A 20,938-nucleotide genomic window follows, 5' to 3' on the forward strand; every position below is an offset into this window, starting at 1 on the left:
AAACAATAATGGACTTGACACCCAATATTGGAATCCACATCAAAAAGTGTGCAACTTTGCCGACAACACTAACTGACGGTGAGAAATGCCTGACTGCATTCGTACGCAAAGTATAACATCAAAAATATGTTTAACCAGCTTTATTAATTAACTGCTGCATTTTGCACAGAAACATGAAATGATACCAGCCTTATTAACCCATCACCAAAGGGCAATATCATTACTTATCATATACCTATAAATGATACGCCAATATGTTTGGATAAAACACTAAAGAATAAATAGCAATACACCCTTTTTGCAGACGGGTAATATTTTTCATACCACCTGAGTAATCAGCCAATCCGGACAGCGGAGCGGCACCACAAGAAGAGGCACGGTCAGAGGAACTGTGAAATACTGGTGAGTCACTATTAATAATTTCTTACGTGTCCAACCTCGTGGGTTGATCGTTAAAATTTAAATTCGTTAGTTCTAAAAGCCATCATAATTCTTTATAGGAAAACATCTATTTTTTTTTCTACTATGGTCTGAACTTTGAGTGTTTACACAGGAGAGAAAAGTGAGAAAATGTTAATGCCTGTTTGAGAAAAGTGTATAAAGTGTGTAGTGAGGGGTTTTACAGCCTTAAAACATCTATAATAATTGTAAAAAAATAACGCTGACTACTTCGCGGATTTCGCCTATCGCGGGTTATTTTTAGAACGTAACTCCCTTTCGCGGCCTCGCAGTTTCGCGGATTTTTTTAGTGCAATTTTGCATGCTTTTTTTTTTTTTTTTTAAACAGCACATTGGGTTCTGCGTCCTTATCAGGTGGTCCGGTTGCGGCACCGGTAGCCATCACCGCGATTGCCCTCACTGCCTCCGATTTGCTTACTGAGTCTGCGGGCTCGGTAAGCACCGCAGCGGGCCACTCACACCGTCCCCCTGTCTGCTGTGCCGAGCTGCATGCAGCAACAGGTCCAGAGACTACGCTCACTGTTTTGATGCGCAGCGCCCGCTGCATAGTCTCGGTAACCGCAGCCGCAGAGCTCCGTGGCCATGACCTGGATTCTTTGCGGGTCCCGCATCCGTACCCCCGGAGGCAGTAAGCGAAGGGAGAGCACGAGCATTGTGTTCTGTGTGCATTTATCATTTATAGGTATATGATAAAATCGTTATCAAGTTGTTTTACCAATGAATATGGCTTTTATACACCTTGAAGAAAACTATATACCCTTCAGCCGAATATTCATTGGTGAACAACTTGATAACTGATATTACAGGGAAAAGCACACACTTTGTGATTATGGCCTTACTGGGTATTATGACACATGAAGTCTGACATAACACTGATGTTACCCATATAAATTTTTTTGTCTTCAACTTTCATTCTCTGGGGAGGTGAAAAAAAAAACCCACAAAGTTAAAATAAATAAGCAAAGTAAGGAACAAATTGAGGCTGACCAAATTACTTTAGTGAGATTGAACCTTCTGTAATAACAGCATAAATCACATATTTCCACTCAACAGTGTTTTATCAATGGTTTATGTTCGTTACTCAGACTGAATGTGCAGAGTGTAGTCCTCTTCGTCACACAAATGTGTTCATGTTGGATGTTCCTCTAAATGCGACACCTAATGTCAGTTACCAGGAAGAAAAGATGGCTGTTCCAATTTGTGGAAAGTACAACTAAGCACAAGTCACCACACCCCTGCTCACTTCCTTCTGCCGCCGCCACCATTGGCCAGAATCATCACCAGCCTGATGAAGATGTTAAGTGTGTCCATGTAAATCCCCATACAACTAAAAAAAGAATCAGGAAATTACCACATTAAAAAATGATTTAAACAAGTTATTTTCAACCAGCAAGCTCTACTCATGCAAATTCTCATTATTTCACATTCGTTTGAGATTACAGGACTGGGAGTGACTTACGCGTTGATGGGGTCATATTTCTGAACGCCGTAGAGTGGGTGTGTCTCTGCCCTCTTGATGACCTTCTGTGTGTCGTATAGCAGGAACATGCTGAACAGAACCAGGCCTCCATACACAGCCACTGAGTACAGGCCTGCCCCCAGCGCTGTTGTTGGAGGCAAGAACATCGTCCCTGGTGGAGACAGCACCACACAGTGTGAGGACCGAGAAGTTCATACTATGTGTGGAACCACACTGGACTCAAACCCAAGGTCACATAGGTTTACTTCAAACACTGGAGCCAACATGGATTAAACATGGTCGAAGGGTTGTGTGTCAGTCAAATAAAAAGTGGTTCAACCAGGTGTGGAACACACAAGCCCTTTCTTGTTGAAAATTATATTAGATCTCTGTCTGTACCTTTTTTGAGAGCAAACATGACCCAACACCTTAACAAGCATCCACATCGGTTCTTGTCCACTGCATTTTACATCAGCGTCAGACTACTTTATACCCAATTTCATTAACCTTCGATTATTACTTATGACACATGCAAGAAAAGCTGTTAAAAGAGGTATTATTACTATTATCCAGGTAGACCGTATGGAACAGAGAATCCCAACTGGTGAACATTTTGCTGCATATCTTTCTTTAGCTTCATTATCTTAGTGTTCAACATATTTACAGAGGGTCAAAATTTTGCTTTGCATTCATATACTATTAGATTTATTTATGCACTAAGTGAGTGAATCCACTGTCTCCTTTGCCACAAAAAAGTCTGCTAAAATAGTGAAGGTCCGATGACTGCACATGTTCTGTTGCTCAGTACTAGAGGGGTCCAAGCCCATGAAAAATAAGATACCCCCCAGTCTGCCATACTATTTATTCATATGTATTACACATCAGTGGTAGGCAGCCAGTCTGCTGTGTGTAAGCCTGCTTCCAACAGATGTCAGGAGCTAAGCAGAGTGGGTCCTGGTTAGTACTCGGATGGGAGACCTCTTCAGAAGACCAGGGGCTGTGTGTGTGTGTGTGTTTCTCCAGGTAAAAACAGGGGCTGTGTCAGGAAGGGCATCTGTTATAAAAAGTATGCCAAATACCAATGCAGATCTGTGCTGGTTCCGCCGTGGCGACCCTGAACAACCGGGACCAGCCGCAAAACAAACAATAACACATCAGTGGTAGTTAATCTTTTGTGATGAAACACTTTAATTAAACTGGTCAACTTCTGTATTGAAGAGCTCAACAGTTTGGGAGGAAATGTCCTTATGGAGGTCAACACCACATAATGTAATAAATTTTAAAAAAATCCAGTATTGGAATCATTTTCACTCACTCACTCACACACGTCCATGAGGTGCTCAAAGACACTTTATTGAAACCCACCAAAAAGTTTCAGAGGATTTGCCATTATTAGACATGTTCAGATCTACAGGTTGCATCTTACAAACCTGCCAAAAATCAAATTTCAGATTGTAAATTTTAATGCAGCATTTGTGGCCCCCTACTGATTGTACAAAAACCATGACTATGTACACCTTCATGGTTATTTGAAGTACCTCCTGAAGAATAACAGTCAGGTTTCGTTAAAAAAACAAACAAACAAACAAACAAACAAAAAAAACATTGTGTGGTCACAGTTTGCTGCTTTCACAGGGTTCATTATTGACAACATAAAAAACATAGTACCTTCTCTTTTTAAAAAAGTATGCATACTGCTACATTTGGATGACTCGACATTGTTAAGGAGAACATTTTATTATGGCAAGTTGAGCTGCTGAGACAAGTGGTTCTTTGTGAAGTCTAAAATGTGTGTTTTTTTTTTTAGGTAGTTACATTTTGCTTTACAGAATATTTTTACTGCACATCTGTTGTGAATGACTGTACTTCATTAATAACTTTGCACAGTAAACAGAAGCAAAGGAATTAATTAGCATTAAAAAATGGTTGTGATTTTTAATAGTGACGTGATTTGCTTATCAAAATTATGGTTAATACATCTTATTAAGAAGGGAAGTGAAGCATTCTGAAGCCTTAAATAGAATAAATTATTCACTGAAAACAGTCTTTTGACAATTTCCCAAGATGTTCACACTTCAGTTCTTGACGTATCAGTATGTTAAACTATATTCAAGCAGAAGTGGGCAGCAGACGGTTTACACAGATTGTGGGGAAGAAACACCAGTGTTTTGTGTTTGACAGTGATGTGAATCTGCACCGCACTCACCGAGTGAGGACACAAACACCAATCCAAACCCGACTGCCAACGGTCCACCCATGTTGAGGAACTTCTCACTCGGAGCACACATGGCCACAGTAGACAGACCTCCCACAATGCCAGCAGTGTACCAGGCAGCTCGCAACATCAGAGGCCCTCCCAGGAGAACAAGAGGAGCAACAACAGCTCCCATCACACCTTTAATATTAAAAAACAAAACAAAATGTGAACAGCACTCAAAGCTGAATAGGACTACTATCATTAGCACTAATGTGCTGTCGAGACTTTCAATAGACTAGTAGCTGCTCCTAATCCAGAACATGACTGCCCTCTACTGTTATCCTGAAGTAAATTCTTCTTTGTCTTTCGGGTGTTACCATTAGGGGTCGCCACAGCAGATCAATCGTTTCCATCTCACCCTGTCCTCTGTATCTTCCTCTGTCACACCAACCACCTGCATGTCCTCCCTCAGCACATCCATAAACCTCCTCTTTGGCCTCTCTCTTCTCCTCCTGCCTGGTGGCTCCATCATCAGTATCTTTTTCCCTATATACCCTGGGTCCCTCCTCTGCACATGTCCAAACCATCTCAATCTCGCCTCTCTGACTTTGTCTCCAAACCGTCCCACCTGAGCTGTCCCTCTGATATGTTCATTCCTAATCTTGTCCATTATTGTCACTCCCAAAGAGAATCTCAACATCTTCAGCTCTGCCTCCTGTCTTTTTGTTAGTGCCACCGTCTCTAAACCATACAACATAGCTGGTCTCACTACTGTCTTGTAAACTTTCCCTTTCACTCCTGCTGATATTCTTCGGTCACAAATCACTCCTGCCACCTTTTTCCATCCACTCCACCTTGCCTGCACTCTCTTCTTCACCTCTGTACCACACTCTCCATTACTTTGAACAGTTGACCCCAAATATTTAAACTCATCTACTTTCACCACTTCTACTCCTTGTAACTGCACTATTCCACTGGGCTCCCTCCCATTCACACACACGTATTCAGTCTTGCTTCTACTGACTTTCATTCCCCTGCTCTCCAAAGCATATCTCCACCTCTCCAGACTAGACTCAACTTGCTCTCTACTCTCACTACAGATCACAATGTCATCTGCAAACATTACAGTCCTGTCTGATCTCATCTGTCAACCTGTCCATCACCACTGCAAACAAGAAAGGACTCAGCGGTGAGATGTCAAAAGGACAGACTTATTCAAGGTGGAGGTGGGATTACACCAAGGATCAGCTCTGTCACACTATTCTTGTACATGTTCTGCACTACCCTAACATACTTCTCTGCCACTCCAGACTTCCTCATACAATACCACAGCTCTTCTCTTGGCACCCTATCATAAGCTTTTTCTAAGTCCACAAACACACAATGTAACTTTCTGGCTTTCTCTGTACTTCTCCAACAGTATGCTCAGAGGAAACATTGCATCTGTAGTGCTCTTTCTCGGCATGAAAAAATATTGCTGCTCATAGATCTTCACCTGTTTTCTAAGCCTAGTTTTTACTACTCTTTCCCATAACTTCATGCTGTGGCTGATCAACTTTATGCTTCTGAAGTTACTGCAGCTCTGCACATCACCCTTGTTCTTGAAAATAGGAACAGCACAATTCGTCTCCACTCCTCAGGCATCCTCTCACTTTCCAAGATTTTATTAAACAGTCTGGTTAGAAACTCTACTGCCGTCTCTCCTCGACATTTCCATGCCTCTACTGGAATGTCATCTGGACCAACTGTCTTTCCACTCTTCATCCTCTTCATAGCAGCCCTCACTTCTTCCTTACTAATCTCTTGTACTTCCTGATTTACTCTCACCACATCATCCAGCATTTTCTCTCGCTGATTTTCCTCATTCATCAGCTCTTCAATATATTCCCTCCACCTTCTCAGCACACACTCCTCACTTATCAGCACATTACCATGTGCATCTTTTACCACCCTAACCTGCTGCACATCCTTTCCAGCTCTGTCCCTTTGTCTGGCCAATCAGTACAAGTCCTTTTCTCCTTCCTTACTATTCAACTTCTTGTATAGCTCGCAATATGCCTTTTCTTTCGCTTTTGCCACTTCTCTTTTCGCCTTACGCCACTTCTCCTTGTACTCCTGTTTACTTTCATCTCTCTTACTATCCCAAAACTTTTTTGCCAAGCTCTTTCTCTTTATGCTTTCCTGGACCTCTTCATTCCACCACCAAGTCTCCTTGTCTTCCTTCCACTGTCCAGATGTCATACCCAGTACTGTCCTAGCTGTCTCCCTCACATCTGCAGTACTTTTCCAGTTGTCCAAAACTTATCCTGAAGTAAATACAGAACAGATATTATTTCAGTGACATGATAGCATTCCAACCACCCTTACCGAAAAAAAAGTACTGATAAGTAAACTGGAAGTATACTTGAAATATACTTGCATGTACTACTTTCTGGTAAGGGCATGCACTTTCGTACAAACCTGCATGTAACATCCAAGCAAGGTGTTTGGGCATGGGGTTGTGCTCATAGGAAATGGACCTCACCAGAATGCCAGCACCTATCATCGCTGCAAAAGTGGCTCCAATTGCCTGGGTTACATCAGAGAGAAGGAAGGGAAGAGAAAAAAATAAAACATTAAATATACTATAAAACACCACTATCAGAGTGAACAAATATTACTAAACAAAGGTTTTATTTTAACTTAAAAATACCAACACAAAAAGCCAGTAGACATGTTGAATAAATTAATTAGGACACAATTTTACTAACATGTGTGGTCATCATGCTATAATTTGAGCAGAGTTTCTGTGTTTATTCCCCTACTCCTTCCAGGCCCTTTGGCCACCAAACTTGATAAGTGGCTCATGGCTGAGCTCCAAAACGCTTTTACAGGGTTTGTTTTGACAAAGGCCAAGGTCATTAGGGTCAAGTATCAAAATCTGGATTTTTACTGATTCCCACAAAACATACATGTCAGCAAGTTCCAGAATGACCCATGTGAGGTCAAATTTACCAAAGGTCAGACACTGAGGTTAAGGTCAGTTGGTCAGTTCACTGGCCAACTCCTCACAGGTCCTTTGGTGAAAATATTAATTTCTGACAAACTTTGGTTTTCCATTTTTAAACAGAACATAAAGAAAACAAGGAGCTTTTGCGTATTGTCCTGAATTATGTGTCCAATGCTTAAAGAATGATCAAATAAAATGACTAATCGTTATATTAAATTAGAATATGAACAGTAACAGTAAATGAAAATATCACTGAATATAATAAAAAGTAATCAAGGCATACAGCAAACCCAACCTGGCCTGTATTTATCAAGCTTTTCAAAGTGCAATTTTTGTCTGAAATGCTAAAATTTACTCCAACTTTCAAACTTAACTATAAAAGCAAGTTATGATATTTCTTAAAGCTATGCATCACTCTCCCAGTTATTTAAGACCACTCAGGAGAATGCTCAAGTGGTTCCAAGCTGCCAGTAGGGGCCTTCCACATCGTGGTAGTCATGGAAGAAAATACATGTGCTATTACTGATGCTAAATTGCCTGTAGACCTCAATTATAATATACAAACTTCTACATTAAAAAGTTGTTTATGTCATTCCAATATGGTGTCTGAAACAAATGTGTTCTTGTATTTTTAACATGCATGTTTCTTGTGTTTTCTCTTAACAGTGTTCATCACAGTTTTAATATTTTACATTTTTAAATGTTTTGTTGTTTGTTGTGAGGACCGCAATGTAAATAAGTCTAGTGACTTTGCATTTCTTTCATGGGCCAGTATTTTATTTATAAAATCAACGATAGTTTTATGTCTTGAAAGCCAAATAAATCAAATCAAATTCTGATGCCACTGATGAGACAGATGTGCATACATCGCTTGGGAGCAGAAAAGGTTTCGGACCTGTCTAATCAAGCGCAGATCAAATGGTATTGTTTGGACAAAGCAGGCATAATCTTCATCACTGACTTGGTGAGGAACACTATCAAATCCAGGCTTTATATAGACAGGTCACATCAGTTTAAATTGGTAAAGAAGAACTGTTGTAATAGATGACGGAAACTTTTTATCTGCCATTTCCCATGTGTGTATCCTAATTTATTCTCTTGAAAATTTTGTGTTACGTGTGCTGCATGTCAAGTCCAGTTAGGAATTTCACCATTCACTGTGCCATTTATCACAGAATATTCTTAAATATGGAAATCTATCCAGTGATCCCGGTCCTTGTCTATGTCACGATCCAAAATCACGTTTGCGGCACAGCAAGTGTTGTGAATTGGCTGCAAGACTGACACTTGTGACTGTCCTACACTTCCTTTAAAGTGGAACTACGGTACTTGATAGCTAACTTTTAAGTCCAACTTTGAACCAACTTAAGTAAATTCTTAGCACTGTTCTTATGGATAATTCTGAGAAGGTTGATAAATACGGACCCCGAGTTCATAACTCTTTTTCAAAAAGATGAAGATGTCTACACTGTCTGGTGAGAGGGCCATAATAATAATAACAGCAGCAGCAACTTTATTTCACCCTTTCATATTCTGCCAAGCAGGCAGCACTTGGCAAAAGTCATTTTTGTTTGCAGAGCACTACCTGTGCTCATGACAGGGAGCTCAGGACAGCAAGCAAAGACTCGGAGCGATAACTTTCGCCATCCTTCTTGAGTGGAGCACAAGACAGCAGGGAGGCCAGCTACTTTTAACATGCTCCGTTCACTTAAACCCACAGCTGCGTTTCACCGCTAACACTCAGATTTAACTATAACTCTGCACCGAGATTTATGCAGTTACTACTTTACAAGCAAGTCACTGTGACAACTAAGCTGCATTTCATACTACTATGTAAACTTTATAATTAACTCGTGGTTCATATGCATGTGACGCTACCAGAAAGCAAAAAGTCGTGATGACCAATGGAAGCTATTGACACCCTGCTTACGCTACCTTTCAATCATAGCCCTTAGTGTCTTCATGAGCACATAGACTCATGCCTGGTATTAACACTCAGTGAACCCAAATTACTGCATAGTTCGTATTCACTGAATATTTTATGGCCATGCTATTTTTAAAACTTGTGCATATAAATTATTTGACGACTTGCCTTCTGCAGGAGGAGATGCAGAGTTAGCTAAAAAAAAAAAAAACCGTGAACATCTCTGTAGTTGATAAGTGACGTCAAAGACAATGATATGGCACTTATCAGGTAGGATCAAAAGTACATTCACACCTCTGTCCAAAATAAAATACAACAGTATTAAATTCACAGTTTATAGGGTAAGTGTCAGAAGGGGACTAATGTACTGAATGATAAGTTCATGCTGTTAATTCATACACAAGAAAATGCATAAAAGAACAAAATACACAACACATCTGCGAGTAAGCTAGGAATAAGAGTGTTCCCATTTTCCACAATCAATCATGATAAAATTTCCTATGGTTAATATTACCACTTCTCTTTGCAATAGTCAATAAAACTACTGTCAATATATATAAAAAAAATAAAACCTCACATTAAACACCCCATTCTCCAGCATTAATTACAGTTCAGCCAATTATCTCCCCTTGAAGATGTTGGTCCAGAATTATGTCATCATACAGTGTGCTACAATTGTGTGAAGTTTCATTAAAACCAAATGTACATATTGTTTCCCCTCTCTAGATGCCACAGAGTTCAGTATAATTAGTATTTGAAAATATATTCATCCATTTTGACTGCATTTGAGTTCTGAATCTCACCATCCAGGATCCTCTCATCATGAGACCCAAAAGAGCTGGAGTCCTGCTCACAGCTACAGCAGACAAACCAGTCAGTCCCACACCGCCTGCAAAGTACATGTAAGTGGAATGGATCCTGTCCTTCACATACTGAGGCCAGATTCTGCACAAAGAAAATACAAAGACCGATGAAACCCTTAGATTACATAAACTCTTTCCCCTGACCAGAATTAGAAAATAATCTGCTGATACAAATGTCTGTTACTCACATTGCTTTCTCAATGGCACCAATTTCATTGGACATGCCAAGTCCGTAATAACACAGAGCTCCCAGGCCAACTGCAGCACCTCCTGCCAGAATTATTCTTCCTATGTTGTCAACTGTAAGTCGGAAACATAAATCATGCGCCTAAATAACGAGGAGGAATAAAATTTTCATACTACTAGGAATTCCACTTGTTTGGACTGTGTGAGACAAGAAAAACTACTAACAGGACAGCTCAGCTTTGACAAAGGAGTTTCGAAAGACATTTTTATTTATTTATTCTTTTACTAGTTTGGGAGGTCCTGTAACTTACACCCCAATGCCACCATTTATCTAGGTCTTTTCCAAAAATCAAAGTGCTAAGCACAATAAACTGTAATGAATGAATGAATGACTTATTCAGCACGCATGAACAAAACCTCTCATTTACAAAAGAAGTCAAGAGAAAACAAAAATTAAAACATATAGAACAAAACTCAAACAATTTACCAATTTAGTGCAGCTGAAAGGGATGAAAGGAAGTAATAAAAGAATAAATGCCAATAATAAAGAGTACAGCATAGCAATGCACAAAAATCTTAAATAAAGCGCTGATAACGGAGAAAAAAAAAGGGGTACATATACACTTCTGTGGACTTATATATGGGTTCTTCCTCTTCAAGAGGTATTTCTGAACATGTGCGATTATACTCTGGAAATGACAGCACATATACTACATATTTACCTCATCTATGATCATCTGTTTAGTGCCTACAAGCAGTTTACCCCAGGTTGTTTTTTTTTTTGCCTTATACAATAACATTTAGTCCATTAGCTTCTGCTCGGTAATGTGTTTGGGTTATTAATGGCACACTCAAATTAATTTTGTTTCTTGTTACATGAAGCAATACCAGCACAGTTCAAAAATAAAGTTGGCTTATAGACTGGTGTGACTTTTCTTTTTTTTGGGGGGGGGGGGGGGAGTACTCTTCATGACGCATTTTGGATAGATGCGATTAATGCTTCGATGTGACAGTCCAGAAAAAAAAAATGGACATATAAAAATTTCTAGTATGATTCTTTAAAGTTGTTGCATTCAAATGTTTATTAATATGGCCTAAATTTCTCATAACTGCACCAAACAAAAACTGATTTCAACAGCTAGAGGTTTGCAAACCTCCAATGAACTCAACAGAAGAAGAAGACCACCACCGGATGAGGTTCATTTCTGCCTGTCATTGATTTTGGTTGTTGATGGTAGGACAAAGCACTGCTGACGTCTTATCGTCAGGCTGTGATAATGAATCTGACTGAAATGACATAACATGTCCGATTATGACTTTTTATTTATTCAGTGTGTGAATGGTTTTACTATTTGAAACAATCCAAACTGTGTGAATGGTCGTGTGAGGACTGTAGCTTTTGCTGCTGAACCAATTAATGGCCTGCAGAGGGACTGTGCAGGCTTCTCTGTGAGGCAGAGAGCAACACAAAGCAACTGCTACAGCATGCTCTATTGTCTTCTCCGTTTTTCATGGGAGTGTTACAGCGCCACATACAGGTCTGGCATATACAGTGTTTTCAGTGTCCCACAGCTGACACGGAAGACTATTAACCAGTTCAGGAACAGTACTTTTTTTTTAATCCCAATTGGTTCAGGAATGACAATTTTGGGGGGGAAACCAAACCTGGAAACATTAAAAAATACTGTTTCTGTTCATAACAAACCTGTTGGGGAAAAACAAAATTCTGGTTCAAAGCCCTTCTGGTACTGACTGGTCTGCCATGAGCTGAAGTTAGTGGGCCGACTGTAAATTTTTTTTTTTTTTTTTTACACCAATGACAACTGATATAGGCTGTTGCAGTGATTGAAGAAAGCATATTTGTCTGCTGCATCACCAGCTACAGTACCTCATGAACCACAAATCGAGTTTCTTAAAAAGAGTGAAAATGCAAAGAAAAAGTGATGATGTGGTGGAAAGTGGACATGTGTTGCAGTTTGTTTATGTCCCAACATGTCGAGATGGTTGTGCATGCGAGAGACCGCAGCTACTCTATCAAGGTGTGTAGGCTGAAACTTACCATCACGACCTCTCCCATCTGCCCCATCTTCCCTTCTCTACTAGCAACCAAAAAAAAAAAGGCACTTTTCACGACTGCTTTGGTGATTGCAGCCAAAAAAAAAAAAAAAAAAACAGTACACCATTTTTCAGTTAGAAGTGATGCTGTGTTTGTGCAGGCTGTCCCCGGAAGTGGTCCCGCGAAATCTCGTGATATCACACAGGGTTTCAAACAAGACTGCGGTTCTCTATTGAAAGGTTATGTTAAACATTTAAAGAAAGTTTTGTGTTGAGAGTCCAGTGTACTCAATTTTGACACATTTTTAATATTTTTACTGCAGATAAATATCGGCCTGAAATATCAGCATTGGCTACCAAACCATGCCGATAATCGGTATTGGTATCAGTCCTTAAAAATCCGTATCGGTCGACCCTTAGTAATATCACTGCAAAATGCAGTAATGTAATATATTATTTACTTCGAATAGCTGTATCTGTCGCTGGTTCAAAAGCTGCTTCCTTGAGCTGGTCTCTGGTTGTCTTTGCACGGCGGAAACCAAATCTGGCTTTGGTGGCATAACCCTGTATGAAGAAGAGAAAAGAAATTTCAAAACACAGCCGAGCAATCAATAAAGAACAACTTTCAGATTTCCAAAGTAAACTGGATAAATAAGAAAAAGATTACTTTTCCACACTTCAGTTTGGATCTATCCTTAATGTATGTGTATTTCTCCTCCATTCAAGCAGCCAGTGTAAAATCAGCAGAAAATGACCATTGGATAATTACCTTTCACTGGACTTTCTATGGCTGGAAAACAACACAGCCATGAAAAATACAAAGTTTTTTTTTTTCTTTAAAACCATTTCAGGGACTGAAAGAAAGTCACGCAACTGTTGTGTGGTTCAGAAAACTCACTTTTGTCCTGGAGCGCCACACGGAAAACTTTTGGATTACACAAAAACCGGAGCACCACACAGAAAAAGAAAACTATCTTCAATTCAATTCAATCAATTTTTTTATATAGCGCCAAATCACAACAAACAGTTGCCCCAAGGCGCTTTATATTGTAAGACAAGGCCATACAATAATTATGTAAAACCCCAACGGTCAAAACGACCCCCTGTGAGCAAGCACTTGGCTACAGTGGGAAGGAAAAACTCCCTTTTAACAGGAAGAAACCTCCAGCAGAACCAGGCTCAGGGAGGGGCAGTCTTCTGCTGGGACTGGTTGGGGCTGAGGGAGAGAACCAGGAAAAAGACATGCTGTGGAGGGGAGCAGAGATCGATCACTAATGATTAAATGCAGAGTGGTGCATACAGAGCAAAAAGAGAAAGAAACAGTGCATCATGGGAACCCCCCAGCAGTCTACGTCTATAGCAGCATAACTAAGGGATGGTTCAGGGTCACCTGATCCAGCCCTAACTATAAGCTTTAGCAAAAAGGAAAGTTTTAAGCCTAATCTTAAAAGTAGAGAGGGTGTCTGTCTCCCTGATCTGAATTGGGAGCTGGTTCCACAGGAGAGGAGCCTGAAAGCTGAAGGCTCTGCCTCCCATTCTACTCTTACAAACCCTAGGAACTACAAGTAAGCCTGCAGTCTGAGAGCAAAGCGCTCTATTGGGGTGATATGGTACTATGAGGTCCCTAAGATAAGATGGGACCTGATTATTCAAAACCTTATAAGTAAGAAGAAGAATTTTAAATTCTATTCTAGAATTAACAGGAAGCCAATGAAGAGAGGCCAACATGGGTGAGATATGCTCTCTCCTTCTAGTCCCCGTCAGTACTCTAGCTGCAGCATTTTGAATTAACTGAAGGCTTTTTAGGGAACTTTTAGGACAACCTGATAATAATGAATTACAATAGTCCAGCCTAGAGGAAATAAATGCATGAATTAGTTTTTCAGCATCACTCTGAGACAAGACCTTTCTGATTTTAGAGATATTGCGTAAATGCAAAAAAGCAGTCCTACATATTTGTTTAATATGCGCTTTGAATGACATATCCTGATCAAAAATGACTCCAAGATTTCTCACAGTATTACTAGAGGTCAGGGTAATGCCATCCAGAGTAAGGATCTGGTTAGACACCATGTTTCTAAGATTTGTGGGGCCAAGTACAATAACTTCAGTTTTATCTGAGTTTAAAAGCAAGAAATTAGAGGTCATCCATGTCTTTATGTCTGTAAGACAATCCTGCAGTTTAGCTAATTGGTGTGTGTCCTCTGGCTTCATGGATAGATAAAGCTGGGTATCATCTGCGTAACAATGAAAATTTAAGCAATATCGTCTAATAATACTGCCTAAGGGAAGCATGTATAAAGTGAATAAAATTGGTCCTAGCACAGAACCTTGTGGAACTCCATAATTAACTTTAGTCTGTGAAGAAGATTCCCCATTTACATGAACAAATTGTAATCTATTAGACAAATATGATTCAAACCACCGCAGCGCAGTGCCTTTAATACCTATGGCATGCTCTAATCTCTGTAATAACATTTTATGGTCAACAGTATCAAAAGCAGCACTGAGGTCTAACAGAACAAGCACAGAGATGAGTCCACTGTCTGAGGCCATAAGAAGATCATTTGTAACCTTCACTAATGCTGTTTCTGTACTATGATGAATTCTAAAACCTGACTGAAACTCTTCAAATAGACCATTCCTCTGCAGATGATCAGTTAGCTGTTTTACAACTACCCTTTCAAGAATTTTTGAGAGAAAAGGAAGGTTGGAGATTGGCCTATAATTAGCTAAGATAGCTGGGTCAAGTGATGGCTTTTTAAGTAATGGTTTAATTACTGCCACCTTAAAAGCCTGTGGTACATAGCCAACTAACAAAGATAGATTGATCATATTTAAGATCGAAGCATTAAATAATGGTAGGGCTTCCTTGAGCAGCCTGGTAGGAATGGGGTCTAATAAACATGTTGATGGTTTGGATGAAGTAACTAATGAAAATAACTCAGACAGAACAATCGGAGAGAAAGAGTCTAACCAAATACCGGCATCACTGAAAGCAGCCAAAGATAACGATACGTCTTTGGGATGGTTATGAGTAATTTTTTCTCTAATAGTTAAAATTTTGTTAGCAAAGAAAGTCATGAAGTCATTACTAGTTAAAGTTAATGGAATACTCAGCTCAATAGAGCTCTGACTCTGTCAGCTTGGCTACAGTGCTGAAAAGAAACCTGGGGTTGTTCTTATTTTCTTCAATTAGTGATGAGTAGAAAGATGTCCTAGCTTTACGGAGGGCTTTTTTATACAGCAACAGACTCTTTTTCCAGGCTAAGTGAAGATCTTCTAAATTAGTGAGACGCCATTTCCTCTCCAACTTACGGGTTATCTGCTTTAAGCTACGAGTTTGTGAGTTATACCACGGAGTCAGGCACTTCTGATTTAAAGCTCTCTTTTTTAGAGGAGCTACAGCATCCAAAGTTGTCTTCAATGAGGATGTAAAACTATTGACGAGATACTCTATCTCACTTACAGAGTTTAGGTAGCTACTCTGCACTGTGTTGGTATATGGCATTAGAGAACATAAAGAAGGAATCATATCCTTAAACCTAGTTACAGCGCTTTCTGAAAGACTTCTAGTGTAATGAAACTTATTCCCCACTGCTGGGTAGTCCATCAGAGTAAATGTAAATGTTATTAAGAAATGATCAGACAGAAGGGAGTTTTCAGGGAATACTGTTAAGTCTTCTATTTCCATACCATAAGTCAGAACAAGATCTAAGATATGATTAAAGTGGTGGGTGGACTCATTTACTTTTTGAGCAAAGCCAATAGAGTCTAATAATAGATTAAATGCAGTGTTGAGGCTGTCATTCTCAGCATCTGTGTGGATGTTAAAATCGCCCACTATAATTATCTTATCTGAGCTAAGCACTAAGTCAGACAAAAGGTCTGAAAATTCACAGAGAAACTCACAGTAACGACCAGGTGGACGATAGATAATAACAAATAAAACTGGTTTTTGGGACTTCCAATTTGGATGGACAAGACTAAGAGTCAAGCTTTCAAATGAATTAAAGCTCTGTCTGGGTTTTTGATTAATTAATAAGCTGGAATGGAAGATTGCTGCTAATCCTCCGCCCCGGCCCGTGCTACGAGCATTCTGACAGTTAGTGTGACTCGGGGGTGTTGACTCATTTAAACTAACATATTCATCCTGCTGTAACCAGGTTTCTGTAAGGCAGAATAAATCAATATGTTGATCAATTATTATATCATTTACCAACAGGGACTTAGAAGAGAGAGACCTAATGTTTAATAGACCACATTTAACTGTTTTAGTCTGTGGTGCAGTTGAAGGTGCTATATTATTTTTTCTTTTTGAATTTTTATGCTTAAATAGATTTTTGCTGGTTATTGGTAGTCTGGGAGCAGGCACCGTCTCTACAGGGATGGGGTAATGAGGGGATGGCAGGGGGAGAGAAGCTGCAGAGAGGTGTGTAAGACTACAACTCTGCTTCCTGGTCCCAACCCTGGATAGTCACGGTTTGGAGGATTTAAGAAAATTGGTCAGATTTCTAGAAATGAGAGCTGCTCCATCCAAAGTGGGATGGATGCCGTCTCTCCTAACAAGACCAGGTTTTCCCCAGAAGCTTTGCCAATTATCTATGAAGCCCACCTCATTTTTTGGACACCACTCAGACAGCCAGCAATTCAAGGAGAACATGCGGCTAAACATGTCACTCCCGGTCTGATTGGGGAGGGGCCCAGAGAAAACTACAGAGTCCGACATTGTTTTTGCAAAGTTACACACCGATTTAATGTTAATTTTAGTGACCTCCGATTGGCGTAACCGGGTGTCATTACTGCCGACGTGAATTACAATCTTACCAAATTTACGCTTAGCCAGCAGTTTCAATCCACATAAACTTTAATCTACCTATTAATATATGAACACATTCCATGTGAGGTGTTTTGTGCAGATGCTTCAGGCTCACAGCAGTTTAAAAAACAAGAGCAATTCCAGATTTCTGACGTCCGCCAGTCCAGATCCCCTCCAAAATTCAGTAGAGTCTGCCATGCCCTAATATCTATATGTGATGGAAATTTGGTGAGAATCCGTGAAGTTGCTTTGATGTAACCCTTCAAAGCCTACATCAAGTGAAATTTTGACCCAGAATCCGGATCCATATCACCTCCAAAATTTAATGGAGTCTTCCATGCCTGATATCTGTGGTGAAAATTTCATACAAAATCTGTGTAGTAGTTTTGACGTAATCCTGCTAACAGACAAATAAGTAGATGCCAAAGATTTTATTATGTACTTAACGGACATAAATGCACAATTAGTAATTATGAGCCGCTGTGGTTAGAAAGTGGTGCTGTGATGTAATGCTTTCAGAAACATTCCGTATTGCTTATGCACACAGCGACACATGTCCAGTGTTTTCAGATTTATCTTCTCTGGACCCATTTTCAAATACTATCGTTTGATAGTATTTAAACACTGTTTATGTGTGGACACGGCCTATGATGCAGTCTGTCAAAGAATTTCTAGTCTCAGACATCAGAAGTATATCAATGTGCACTGTCAAACTTGTGAAGACATTCATGTACCTCATCAATGATTTTCATTTATCAGGGTTTATGGAATCATGAGGTCCTTGTAAATAGCCGTTTGGAGATGCCGAGATCTTTGCAGAACTGTCCAAAGTCCTGGTGCTTACAATTTTACTATGCAGCCGTAGCATGTGGACACTAACAAATAACCTAAGACACAGACTGAAGAAGTTTGGTACTTGGTCTGAGAGAATTCTTGAGTAATACTGGAAGAATTTTACACCAAACACAGCATGTGGATTCGCTGATAGTACTGGTGCCTCACAGTAAGAACGTCGTGGAATCTCTTCCTGCCCTTTCTGTGTGGAGTTTGCATGTTCTCCCACGTCTGCGTGGGTTTCCTCCAGGCATTCATGTTTCCTCTCACAATAACAAAAAAACAAAACATGGTTACTGAGGGTCTGTTCCTTCTCTGCCATTGACCAAGGCAGCATCTACATCTGGGATTGTTCCTCAGGCGCTGGACTGTGGCCCAGTGCTCCTAGTGGTTGGATTGTATCTAACTGTAAGTAGGATGGGTTAAATGCAGAGGACAAATTTCACTGTGTGTATATATTTGCAATTACAATAAGCCATCTCACAGAGTGCGCATGCCTGGGAGAGCCTAGAGCACTTCCGGGTCAACGGTCCAAACAATGGTTTGCTGCAGACTTAAACAATATGGCTGGAGTTTGCATGTCTGCTTTCTTCTTCACTACTGTCACAATTACCCATGTTTTTGCTCAATCTTGTGTGGCTGAACGCCACTTGTTCCTCTAGGAAGTTGACGCAGCACAGGACCGGGTAACTAGTTAGCATTCCAGAGTTTCATTCATTATCGGAATTAACCAAACAAATTGCTCCATCAACAAAGAACGGTGAGAATAAACACTGACAGGAGCCGGTGGGAGCAAAAGAGCGATCAGTCTGTTCATGTTTACTGTGTCCGGGTCGGGTGAGGTTTCCCGTGTTGAGTCAAATTAATCCGCAGGCTCCTGGCGGTACTCTTTCGTCTCCACTGTCTTCCCGGTACACCAGATGCTGCCCGGCAGATCCTGGGAATAACGCCACCGGATCGCTAGCTGTCATCGCTTATGGTCGAAACTACGATGGTATCTGATCGTCGAATTACCACAAAATACTGATAAACAAAGAGAAATGAACTGAATATAAATAGCGCCGCTCACACTCCTTGGCTGTGTTTGGGTCAGATAACTTCTCACCTCTCCCACAATGCAGTGTGTCACCTGAGAGTGTGAGACGTCTTATAAAGGCTCTATTCTATTTTAACGTAGTGTAAGTCTGTTGGAAAAGCTGCCAGTACCTGATGAGGCCTGACCAGAGGTGGACAAGCCTTCAATGTGACAACTCTCTGTGTGATCAGAGGACGGAGCCCAGCGAGAGGAAGAGTCCTCAAACACGTCAACCTCGACACCAACATGGTCAGAGTGTTATCTGATTATCAGTCTGGAAGAGACAAACAAAAACACACACCAGCTGCTAACGCACCACACTCCGCAACTCCGCCAGTTTATAGTTAAAAAGACAACCAGTTAGTATTCCAAATCCTACTGCGTTGGAGATAAAAAGAATGGGTCACAAAAAACAGCAGCTAAAGTTAGCTAGCATGATGTAACACACCGTAACTACGTCAAAACTCAGTTCTTATAAACCGCATAAAAATTAAGTATGGAGGTAAATGCCAGACTCTTTTGAATGTGAGCGTAATAAAATTAAAGTTACAAACCCAGAACGTGACGTTGTTGTTCACCTTTAGAAACAGTACTCGAACGTTCGGAGAACAAGAGAACAGTGAAGGCGATTCTTCTTCTTTTATCGGATTTATTGGCGATTTGCAACCCCACACGGTGCATTACCGCCACCAACTGTTTTGGTGGAGTGTGCAGCGTCGGCACAAACCATTCAGAAAATGGGGCGTCAGCGCTCGATGGTGAGTATGCTGTGGCCACCTCTTTGGCTGTGGCCGAAAACGGCAGGTGTCCCGACAAGATGAGCTATTTGCAGCTTGTCTTGCTGTTCCAACAAAATAACTAGAAAGATCTGTGGGGCTATATCTCGTCTCTTGCTTATTTGAATTATACCCAAGATTTTGCTTTCTAGGCAGTACCATGTATTTTCTTTCTTCTTTTAGTTTTGTAATTCTTACTTTGTATTTCTCTGTATTTTTGACAACACTTTTATTGTATGAAAATGTATAGTCCTCACAAGAGGATGTATGTTTTCTATATTGTTTTATTGTGTTTAATAAAAAAAATAAATAAATAAATAAATCTTGTCTTTCTGATGGCCACAAGCTTCAGGAAAGAAGAACCAGGGCTGTGAATCCTCGAGAATGACATGAGCTTATGGAGGAATAAGAGTGCCAAAGTTAAATAAATAAATATGTCATTAAATAATTAATTGAATGTCATTAATTAATTAAATGTCATGAATTAATTTAAATGGAGAATAATTACTTAAATGTGCCATTAATTCATTAAAATTGGAATTAAATACATAAATAATTATTTCACTATTTAATTATTTCATGGTCAAAAACATATATAATTATTTCACTATTTAATTAATTATTTCATGGTCCTTGTGTTGCAGTGCATCATGAATTAATTTTATCTGTCAATTAATTTTATTCTATCATCAGTCTATGAATTGCAGAAATCCATAGTCCAGTATAAATGTATCTACAGTACATGCACATCTCTGTGTTTGATGTATTATTTATTTTATCAGTATCCAACATCACTGACATGGAGGTTAAAACAAATCAGAAAATTAATCAATAACCACTTTATAAAACAATTTGTACAGACCCAAAGGCAAATAAAAATAGACTTTGGGCTGTTAGATTTTTTTCTGAACTTGATGTTGAGTTCTTACAGGACATTATTCCACTCATGTCTACTTGTTAATATCATTCCCAGAGGATTCATGCAGAGCCAGTTCAGGACGTGGCTGTGAGGAGACCAAAGCCATCAGCCAGGAGTGTCTGCAAATCAACACTCTAACCAAACACACACAGGTGATGACACTCTTAAACTGTTGGTTCGTGTATAATAATGTTCATTGCTGTATTTTGCCACTTATTGTTCATATTGATGTAGTAAATAAAACATTGAAGTCAGTGGTTTTCAAGAATAACTGTTGACATCAGAATCGAAAATCAAAACAAGCTGCAAGAGATGCGTGGAAGATCAGTGAATTAATTAATTTATTTATGTTGCTTAATTTATTTCAGGACACCGCTCTGACA

The 20,938-nt window shown here is 39.8% G+C and overlaps 1 protein-coding gene across 2 annotated transcripts; it reads right to left on the bottom strand.

The window, feature by feature from the left end:
- Positions 1–1,536: 1,536 nt before the first annotated feature.
- Positions 1,537–19,556, bottom strand: ghitm (growth hormone inducible transmembrane protein). Of its 2 annotated transcripts, none has more exons than XM_034194192.1 (9): positions 19,415–19,556; positions 18,992–19,134; positions 12,594–12,696; positions 10,080–10,191; positions 9,832–9,973; positions 6,576–6,684; positions 4,125–4,313; positions 1,919–2,090; positions 1,537–1,786 (listed from the first exon to the last, which is right to left on the bottom strand). In XM_034194192.1, the coding sequence occupies exons 2-9, from the start codon at positions 19,106–19,108 to the stop codon at positions 1,699–1,701; spliced, it is 1,032 nt and encodes a 343-aa protein (XP_034050083.1). In that variant the 5' UTR covers positions 19,109–19,134; positions 19,415–19,556; the 3' UTR covers positions 1,537–1,698. The 2 variants fall into 2 exon arrangements, with proteins under 2 accessions (XP_034050083.1, XP_034050084.1); XM_034194193.1 differs by having other exon boundaries at positions 18,992–19,135; positions 19,465–19,484.
- Positions 19,557–20,938: the final 1,382 nt, after the last annotated feature.

This window comes from Thalassophryne amazonica, chromosome 18 (assembly GCF_902500255.1).
Source record: "Thalassophryne amazonica chromosome 18, fThaAma1.1, whole genome shotgun sequence".
Lineage (NCBI taxonomy): Eukaryota > Metazoa > Chordata > Actinopteri > Batrachoidiformes > Batrachoididae > Thalassophryne > Thalassophryne amazonica.

What these genes read in the sequence shown, in the direction of transcription:
- ghitm (XM_034194192.1), bottom strand. Translation starts at nt 19,108, where the DNA reads ATGTTGGTGTCGAGGTTGACGTGTTTGAGGACTCTTCCTCTCGCTGGG. An exon ending in CTCTGGTCAGGCCTCATCAG is followed by an intron (nt 12,697 to 18,991) that starts GTACTGGCAGCT and finishes TTCTTCATACAG; the next exon opens with GGTTATGCCACCAAAGCCAG. An exon ending in TGCTTGGATGTTACATGCAG is followed by an intron (nt 4,314 to 6,575) that starts GTTTGTACGAAA and finishes TTAATATTAAAG; the next exon opens with GTGTGATGGGAGCTGTTGTT.